Source organism: Poecilia latipinna, unplaced genomic scaffold (assembly GCF_001443285.1).
Source record: "Poecilia latipinna isolate Pla-1442-1.1 unplaced genomic scaffold, P_latipinna-1.0 Scaffold289, whole genome shotgun sequence".
NCBI lineage: Eukaryota > Metazoa > Chordata > Actinopteri > Cyprinodontiformes > Poeciliidae > Poecilia > Poecilia latipinna.
Window position 1 is genome coordinate 279464 of NW_015112905.1, and position 10259 is coordinate 289722.

At 39.9% G+C, this 10259-nt stretch overlaps 1 protein-coding gene and 1 long non-coding RNA gene across 4 annotated transcripts in view; one reads left to right on the plus strand and one right to left on the minus strand.

Annotated features, from left to right (window-relative positions):
• Positions 1–1305: 1305 nt before the first annotated feature.
• Positions 1306–6242, plus strand: irx6a (iroquois homeobox 6a). 3 transcript variants are annotated; one of them, XM_015034142.1, is made up of 7 exons: positions 1312–1741; positions 2751–3026; positions 3706–3815; positions 4018–4313; positions 4405–5082; positions 5245–5356; positions 5665–6242. In XM_015034142.1, the coding sequence occupies exons 1-6, from the start codon at positions 1676–1678 to the stop codon at positions 5349–5351; spliced, it is 1533 nt and encodes a 510-aa protein (XP_014889628.1). In that variant the 5' UTR covers positions 1312–1675; the 3' UTR covers positions 5352–5356; positions 5665–6242. The 3 variants fall into 3 exon arrangements, with proteins under 3 accessions (XP_014889629.1, XP_014889628.1, XP_014889630.1); XM_015034144.1 differs by having other exon boundaries at positions 2801–3026; XM_015034143.1 differs by lacking the exon at positions 5665–6242 and having other exon boundaries at positions 1306–1741; positions 5183–5273.
• LOC106948459 (uncharacterized) overlaps positions 4970–10259 on the minus strand; it is a 54422-nt gene continuing 49132 nt past the window's right edge. The window contains exons 2-3 of the long non-coding RNA XR_001425176.1: positions 5202–5377; positions 4970–5059 (exon numbers count right to left, since the gene is read on the minus strand). This is a non-coding gene — a long non-coding RNA (uncharacterized LOC106948459). The remainder of the gene's footprint in view (positions 5060–5201; positions 5378–10259) is intronic.

Below are 10259 nucleotides of genomic sequence, written 5' to 3' on the forward strand. Positions count from 1 at the left end.
GTTCAACAAGTCTTCTGCTTACTTTCACTTGCCTGACTGAAAAGCTCGACTGCAACAACTGTGTGCTGTGCTTAAAGTTGTGTCTTTTTAAAATGGCCACATTGTGTCCACTTTATCTCCGTACAGAATCTCTGAAGAGAGATCTCCATCTGGCACACGCGGCTCTTTAGCGCCCCTTGGAGAGAAAAGGCGCAATCGCAGACGGGTCTCCTGGGGGGCTGAGAACAATTTATCAGGAGGAGAAATCAGGACACTGGGAAATTCAGGCGCAGCGCATCAGTAGTGAAAACAGAGAACTTATCCATTGAAGACGGTTTGAAGCAGACAGGTCATGTGACTCAGTGAAACGGACCCAACTGTCATTTTGAGTACAAATAAATGTCCTACAGGGGAAGTGATCAGTCCTCCTTGTTTCTGCTGCTCAGCTCAGGAGAGGACGCAGCTCATTGGTGTTTACAGAAGAGAGTGAGAGCACAGGATGGTTGAGTTGCTTATCTAATAAGGCTTAAAATTATCTCTAGTTTCATTTACCGTGAGGCAGCATCATTCCTTACCCATCTTTCAAGAGAGCATCATTCAATTAAAATGCAATTCTCGTCACCCCCATGCACGGATATTTAATTACATTGGGGAGCTCGGCTTCCAATGTCTTCTTTTTTTTTTTCTTTCCTGCGCAGCGCTTCGAATTTCACCTCTAAGGCATATTTTCACTCTGTTACTCGTTGGTTAAACAAGGGCATGTATCCATTTGTTAATTGATACAATTACGCATTACGCGTAATGGTCACGTAGGTCTCCAGGCGCGCATCAATCACCGGTCTATTGACCTGCCAAAAACGTTTCTAACGGCTCAAGCTGGGACTGCCCGCTCTCTCTAATAGAGAAAGATAGAAACATCATTGTCATTAACTCCGTGATGGACCTCTGGCCAAAGTGCCAGAAGCGAGCAGAGGGTGGAATTAAAAAATAATAATAACAAAGCTCAACATTATATATTAGCTTAATTTACAAGTAAGTGACTACAAATAAAACAACGGTTCTAAACATCTTGAGTGTGAAAATATGTTTTGGTGCCAAACAATTTTTTTTTTTTTAATTAAATGTTTCTTTATTTTACTTTGGATAAGGTTTGGCGTTCAGCGGTTCAATAAAGGTGGTGGACTTATTCCAAAAAGTATGTCACGGTGGGGAAAAAATGGGCAAAAGAAAAGAAATCAGGACAAGAAAGTGTACAGTGCACCTTAAGAAAACCCTGCGCTGGATGTGATTGGCATAGACATTATTCTATCCTTGGTACCCCTGCCGTTCCGGGATTACAGTGACGTCACGCTGATACCCTTGCATGGGTGAATGCTAAAGAACTATAGAGCCACAAATAATAGCACAAGCAGAGTCCATAACTTGGAAGACTTACTTATCCTTTAAGCCTCCTTCAGCCAACACAACAACATTTTTTTTTCCCACTTAATGACGCTTAATTTCATTTCTTTTCGGATCCTGTGGGGGATTATTCATTCATATAAAACAATCTGCAGCTGCTGCCACTCCAAACTCTCCCTCCTTTTGACTGAAGTCATCTATTATTGAGCGAAAGGCCGTGCGTGGAAAGTGTGTGCAAGACGATGGATTTGAAGTAGAATTGGTTGCAATCGATCAAGGGTGAAGAATATTCCTGATGGTAACAAAGGAAGCAGCAATGTCTTTCTCGCAGTTTGGATATCCTTACAATGCAACTTCACAAGTAAGTCGTCTCTCGTTTCATTTCTCTTAAGTTTAAATAGATAGGAATTCAGGAGTTTTGCATATTTTCTCTGATTACACGTAATTGAGATCTAATTTTAATGCGAATCATTTATCGCAGCACTGACAGGGTTTGTCAGAGCTGATAGCACTGACAGCTATTTTCGCCATGTGGTTTTGTTGTTAAACCAAATATCAATATACACACACCCATGTCCAATTACACTGAATTATGAATGAACTCACGTGCTTTTCAAATGACAATACAGATGAATGTCACCGATTGAACACATTGATGCGCAGTGTGGGTGTTAAGCTTGTTTAGGAAAATATTTTTTCCCCCCTACTAATAAAAGTCATTTAGAAATTTCCACAAGCTGTTCCTGCTCTGAATGACAAACTAGTTGATCAGGGGACAGTCGTTGCTCTCCAGAAAAAGTTATGGAGCAACTTTTAGGTGGGTTTTTGTTATATTTTTTAACTTTTATCAGGATGAATGATAAACTCGTGGAATGAAATTGCAGGATTATTACTGCTTAACTGCATTCTGCATTTTATATTTATCGGAATCACGTTCGTGATTTTAAAGTTAAAAAAATAATAAAACAGGTCACTTTTTACGCGCAAAACTTTTTATTGCTTCAACATCTTTTAAAAACAATTAACACTGACATTCACTTATTATACAATATGTTATTTAATATTAGCTATTTCATAAATAAGAGTGCATTATTTTGAGTTAAAATACTAGTTTCTCTTTTCCGAAATCTTCTGAATGCTGACTTACCTTGAACTAAGGCAGGTTGCACACGACCATTAAACCTTTTTTTTTTTTTTTTTAAAGAAGAATTTTTTTTTTTTCCCCTTCTACACCCCCCCCAAAGTTTTTTTTTTTTTTTTTTTTTTTTTTGCAGCGCAAAGTCCACAATCAGTTCAGAGTTGTCACAGATATCCACTTTAGAGCTGAATCCATTATTGACCATTATTTATCCACGACTCTCTTCATGCAGTTTTTCGTGTCGGCAAACCCCAGTACGACTTGCTGCGATTCGATTTCCAGGTCGGTCTCTGACGGGACAGGCAGCTCTCAGACCGCCGCAGCCGCAGCCGCCGCCTCCTTCTGCTGCCCCTCCTACGAGAACCGGCTCCTGGCGAGCAGCCGGACGGAGCTGAACGCAGCGCTGGGGATGTACGGCTCTCCTTACGCCGCTGCGGCCGCAGCCAGCCAGAACTACGCCAACTACTTCCCCTACAGCACCGATCCATCCGCTATCTACTCCACTCTGGTGGGCTTCACAGGCGCGCAAAAGCGGGTTGAGGGGGGTGGGAGGGATGAGGGAGCTTTGGCTGATCGATCAGGAGGTTTATCAATTTATCTCACACTGCAAACAATTAGGTCTTGAAAGGCAGTTTAATCCAGCTGCAATATTAGCATCTCCTTAGAATTGGCAGTGTGAAAATAGCACCAATGAAATAAGGTGAAGAAATGAAGAAAAATAAATAAGTCTAGACTCGAAATGTACTTTTTCTGCTTTGCTTCAAAGATAGAAAAAAAGTTACTGTTTGTTTGTAGATCTTTTTATAAAATTGAAATTTGTTCATAATTTGACAGAAAAAAATTACTTAGAAAAAAATAGAAAAGGAGGCAAAACTCTTGCTTAAACTTTAAATTCCTTGTTTCTTTAACAGTTTGGTCAAACAACTATTAATGTCTGCAATAGTGCCTTACAGTAAAAATCACAGTCACAGCAGTAAACTATTTATGAAACCCATGAACTGTAGCTCTAATTCCCATTTGAGTTAAATGGTGTGCATGCTTGTTTTTATATGAGCTAAAAACAAGTCGGTTTAGTAAAACAAAAACAACAACAAAAAAAATCTTTCAAATTATCTTGTTTTTTAAAAGCATTAAAACTATTTCTCAAAAGCAGTCAAACTTACGACAAACTCTTCCTTTTTTAACAGAATCCACAGTATGACATTAAGGACAGCACAGGCACTTTACACTCTGGCATCACTCAAACCGCTGCTTACTATCCTTATGATCACTCACTGGGACAGTATCAATATGACAGGTGAGTTCTACATTTATGTTTATCCATGTTCATCCTGCACGACCTAAACATTAAAAGCTACATTTTCCACCTCCACCTTTTACTTTGATACAGAAATCAGCGTTACACCACATACTGATGCTCCAGGAGATGGAAATCTAATTATTAAAGGATGCAGCAAAAGGGATTGACATGGTGTGTTTGTGCCTGTCTCACTTTGCAGATACGGGACGGTGGACTTTAATGGCACAGCTCGCAGAAAGAATGCCACACGTGAAACCACCAGCACACTAAAAACGTGGCTGTATGAGCACCGCAAGAACCCCTACCCTACGAAGGGAGAGAAGATCATGCTGGCCATCATCACCAAGATGACCCTCACCCAGGTGTCCACGTGGTTCGCCAATGCCAGGAGACGGCTAAAGAAGGAGAACAAGATGACCTGGTCACCAAAGAATAAGGCTAACGATGACAGAAAGGAGGACTTTAGTAAGAGTGACCAGGACTGTGTCACCAAAGGTAAATACTTTGATATCACAACACAGTCTACGGACAGTTTCCCAGTATTTCACAGAGTTTTATACAGCACACGTTTATTTCTCTCATCTAGATTCCAGTGACTGCAAGGAAGAGAAAGAGCTGCACCTGAGTGACCTGGAGGACATGGATGAGGATGACTGTGACAAGCTGGACAGCGACTGTGAAAAGGTGGCAGCAGACGAGCAGGACCTCCAGAGATCCATGGTTGCACCTGGAGCTCCCCTGAAACGAGACTGCAGCTCTGACCTTCACTTGAGCTTGACAAACAGCTTCCACACTTTCCCCTGCAGCATCAAAGGTGTCGCCGCCCTCCCTCATCTCCCGGCGGATTTCATAGATCCAATTGTGTCCAAGGCGGCTCCTGCAAGCGTCCTGTCAGCAGGAGCGGTGTCCCTGTCTCATTTTGAATCATCCGAAAAGCCACGCATTTGGTCGTTGGCCCGTACCGCAGCTTCAGGGGTTATATTAAATCCTCAGCAGCATGGTTCGGAGCTAAGGACAGGGAGCCTAACTGGGGACTGTCAACTACAGAGCAGCAGACTTCCTAGGGCTCCTACTGGACAATGTGGAGCCACAAGAGGCCTGCTCGAGTCTAACAGTGTCACAAATTCAGAAAGCTCTTTCCCTGAGGGCTCATCCTTGCACTCAAAAGTTTACGGCACAGGCAGCTACAGCCACAAGGGCCTCCAACTTCACAGCTCGTCTTATGCTCCCCTTCCAGATGCCTGTCAGTACACAACGATCGAAGGTATGTCTGCAAAAGTTCATTTCCTCAACATTCAAATAACACCGCATTTATCAATTTTTTTTTTTTTTCAAATGTGAAAATGCATTTGATTTTATGATAGAAAACAACACGTTCCCAACCTGAAGCAACTTTCTTGAGGTGTGCTTTTACTTGGACACGCAGGATTCTCCAGTGGCAAGGTAGAGATTCAGTCATCTGACCTCAGCGAAGCCTGTGGGACTGTGCAGAACGACAAGGTCACTGCATTCAGACCAGTCATGAAGAGGTGAAGCAGGTGAGTGCCAGCTGCATTGATCTGGAAGAAACCAGTGAAGTAAACACACACACACACACACACACAGGAGGATGAGGCACGGAAGACTCACCAAATATGCTGTGTTTCAAGTGTTTCTTTCCTCACATTAAGAAGAGTGCAAAAAAAACAAACAAAAAAAAACACCTTACATAATAAGAACTGTAGGAAGAAAATCTTATAAAAATTGAAATATTAATTGTAGTATAGTCAGCTTTATTCTTGATTATAAGAAGAGACATTTACAGCTTTTCATTTATTTTTTCCTCTGTTTCCTTTTCCTCTCTCAGATTTCTGGGGCTTGTCTAACAGCAGCTAAATGGGACATTTATTATGCACTAAAAGACACACTGACCATGTGGCGGCCTGAGTGTGAGTTGCCTGGTTCTGTTGCAGTGAGAACTATCAAGCTGTGGACTCGACTATCATTTTGCACAACATTGTTTTTTTATGGTGATAAAAAGATTTTATGCAAAAAATATTTCTAGATGCAACGTGTAAGAGCAATGGCCCAAAATGAAACGGGCTGAATTTGTGTATGGCAATCGTGTAGTGTAGCATAATTTATTTATTTCTCTGTGTATTTAACATTTTTGTTATGTCAACATTTTTGGATTATTATTTATTATGTTTATGGGTCAGATGTGTCTTATTTTCTTTTTTTTTATTGTGTTTATTGTGTGTATTGTGTGATTTTTTGCCTGATGTAACAGAGGAAATCGTCCTGGAATTAGTGATTAGGATTGGATCTGCTGTTTTGCGCTTAATTTTGATGTATTTTTTTATTTTTTTTGTCACCGTGTCGAACTGTACGCCCTCCCTCTGTTTGCCTTTCGGAACATTTTAATACATTGTTGTTTTTTTTCCCAAACAGACCATGTCTTTTGTTATTATTTACATGAGATATGAACACTCACTCAGCCAATTACAAAACATTTGCATTTGCGCATTTGATCAAAGTTTGTTTCATTTTATTTTTAATCTTGACACAACGCCTGAAGCCTCAGCACTAATGGAAGGTCATAATTCAGAGGAGAGACGTGAGTAAAATCCACAAGTCGCAGAAGAAAGGGGACATCCTCTCTGTATTGTCAGCATCTAATCAGAAGTGGCATCAAACACTTTTTTTGCTGTTCAGACCGAGCAACGAGGCAGGGGCGGAAGATGAATGCTGCTTTGTCCCCTGTGTAGCGAGCCGCTGCACTAACTTAATATTGTGTTAATTTAAAAGGTCATTTGTAGGATCAAACCCGACAGAGAGGTTCACATGGTCGATCATAAAACCCCTTTGATTGTGCTGGTTTGCTCGTGGAGCATCTCGTTATGGACTAACTCTTTTCTCTCCTACGGACAGACGTAGCCTAATAAGCTGATCACTGTAGTGTGTGATCCATGTTGACGGTAGACAGAAAAAAAAACAAGAAAAAAACCCCCGCAAACTTTTAAAATCAAATAGTTCTTAAAAGATGTCGAATAAAGTAGCTGTCCTTGTGATTGTGAGGCACGAATCCACCTGAAGAGTTTATATCTATACTTGAAAGATTTAAATGAAAAAAAAGAAAAGAAAAATGATCATAAATCAATAAACCTTTGCTAATAACACCACTCAATAATTTCTACAGTTTGAAAAAAAGAAACTTGATTACTGCCACAATGGCGTTATAAATCACTCACTACCGTTTTCTGTTTTTCCAGTTGTCTTGTCCCTTTTTTTCTATTTTGAACTCCTGTCCGTCTCTGAATTATTACTACACCAGGAAAGATTAAATCTGAATCTGGACCACTATCAGAAACATTACCTGCAAATACTCGAGAGCCTCCACAAACCTCATTTCAGATCGTCTGAGAGGGATTATGCTTGTAATAAAAAGTTTTTTTTTTTTTCGTATTAGGGAGATTCGGACTCAATTCCGTGAAGCTGTGGTCATTCTGCGCGTCCTTGGCTCGTAGATTAATCCGTGAAAAGCTACACAGTGAGGAAGAGGACGGACAGGAATAATAACTTAGGCCTACTCAGATTACGTTTTTCTGTCCGGTGAAAAACCCTCGAGAGATAAAAGGCAAATAATAAAATTGTTAATTCCACATCTTTGAAAACACAAACAAGAGATTCAAACGTCAGGGGACAAATGCATTTACCACTTGACAGCTAAAAAAATTGATGTGAAATTATAACAACATAAAAGGAATTTATTCAGTTCAAAATGATTCAGCACATGCTTGTACTGTATGTGTTTTCCTGTTACTTTTGATAATTGTGGTATTTACTTATTAAAACTCCAAATTCAGTTTTTCAACAAAATGGAATATTATATAACTCAATAGAAAAAAAAAAAGATTTTTATAATGACCAAAACAGTCATAGAGGAGATGGTTAAGTGTTGCCTCTTGTCCAGCAGAAACTTATTGATCCCCTCCACAAAGAGGGTAAGCCACAAAAAGTCATTATAAAAGACATGTACTTTTGACACAGTGCTGAATCCAAAAATATTGAAGGGAAAAAGTGTCATAAGAAAAAGACGAATAAGAAACAGGGTTAACCACAACCTGGAAAGGATTGTGAAGCAAAGTCCATTCAGGAGTTTTTGGCGAGATTTACACGGTGTGGAGTGCTGCTGGAATCAGGGCTTCCACACACACAACTACTGCACAGTTAAGCTGCTCCCGACACAGAGACGACATCAAAATCATCTCACTTGGCCTAAGGAAAAAGGAGACTGAAGTGTTGTTGATCTAGTCTTTTTCCCCCCTTTACATGCAAGTAAATTTCACATATAATTAGAAAAAATATCCCAGAGTCTGGAAGAAGAGTCAAGAGGATCCGAATCAAAGTTCCTTGAGGTTCAGTGGGGAGTTTCCATTACAAATGATGGATATGGAGGAAGTGCTTCATGCTGGTGTTGGTCTACTGTACTTCATCAAGTCCAGAGTCAGTGCACCCTTCTATCAGGAAATGTGGGAGCACTTCATTCTTGCCTCAGCTGACAAGCTTAATGGAGATGTTCTTTTAAAAATACAGCAGGACTTAGCACTTACCCACACTGATAAAAGCACTGATACTTGGTTTAATGACCGTGGTGGCACAGTAGAAAACCTGCTTGCCCTAAACCCCATATAGAGTATATTGTCAATAGAGGGACATCACACCTAACAAGACAAGCTAAATGTTAATAAAACAACCTGGGCTTACACAACACTTCAGGAGAGCCGCAGGCTGATGGCCTTCATGAAACACACGCAGTATAACATGAAAAAGGGCCACAACTAAGTAGTGAGTGAATGAACTTTACATCAGTTCTCAGTATGCTGACATATCTGTGATAGAACTCCTTTACTTATTTCTCTTATGTCATATTCTTATTTCGGTTCAAGTGTTTTAATAAACTGCAGCTCAGTCTCAAAAAATAAACGTCTTGCAAGGAACCCACATAATATGACTTTCAATGTTTATATGGAATTAAGACGCAGACAGAATAATTAATCATATTCTGATTTATTAAGACGTACCTGTGTACATAAAGCCACCTGCGAGAGATAAAAGGACTCAAACAGCTGGGACCTTGTCGCAACAAACCCTAACAGTGAAGTATGTTCAAGACATCAAACAGATCAAGCAAAGCGATCTGAAGATGAGCAAAGGGGAACAAGCGTATCTGGAGGCAGAAATGATATGAAATGTCCTGCATCTGGACGGATCATAACTTTTACTGCCGGAGTGGTAATGACATGCTGCTAATGGAGAGCCAGAGTGTTCTTTGTCCCCCTCTATAATAATCCTCCGTGATGCATCCATTAGTATGTTGCGATGGCAAGTATCAAATATTTAACACCAATTTTGATTAAACAGCAGGCAGTAAAGAAAAGCTGCCTTATGCTGAAGGTAATGGTGCATGTACAATGGGATTACCACCATGGTGATGTACCTTGGGTACAGCAGGGGCTAGTTGATGGCGCTGATGTCCCCGAAGCAATTAGCATGTCCAATATGCATCCTTTTATAGACAGTATAGACCAGATGTGAAAACACTGAACCATTATGGCATATCAGTCGGCTCTGACTGGTGCCTTGTCACATACATACCATGCTTTATATAGACGCATGCCAAACATAGTGTTTCACTTTTCCACATTTTGTTACTTTACTTTTTCTATTTTTAATGCATTTTCAAAAATCTAAAACTTCTTCCCTGTCAATAGCTCATTATTGTCATAATGGGATAATTGTGCGTAATAAGATCTTAACATAGGAAAATGTTGAAAACGTAAAAACAGTAAAAACACAGAGAGAGAGACATAAAGAGAAAAAAGAGAGAGAGAGAGGAGAATGTCTATAAATAAAGCATAAAGAAGATTGTGTATTCAAAATCAAGTCTGATGACAATGAGTGAATAGGCATTTTGCCATTTTTGCTATAATGGGGGAGGGGCTAAGCAGAAGATTTTCTATTTTTCTGACATCTTTTAATCTGAGATGAGACATGAAATCTGTGACAAACTACAGCATTACAGGGAAATAAGTTGTTAAGGTAGAGTATATACACAGCGAAATCTCCCTAATACACTCCTTCCTCTTGGTAAATTACATTTTTTTTTTATATCTTGGAGAGGGGGGCTTAAAGGGGTGCTTGTGAAAGCGTGTTTGCATAATCCAAAACAGATTTTAGATAATCTGTGAATGAGGCACAAATATGCAAAAAGGAATGAAGGAAAACAAGCTGTGGTAAACATGAATCCTTAAATTGGTTTGACAACTTTAATCTGCGACCATCCCTTGTATGAAATCAGAGGGCGTTTCTAAACCAACATAGAACTTTTCCATCAAAATATCCCATAAATTTATACTAAGTTAAGTATATCCCATTGCACCTGTGAACATAAGCCTCCCC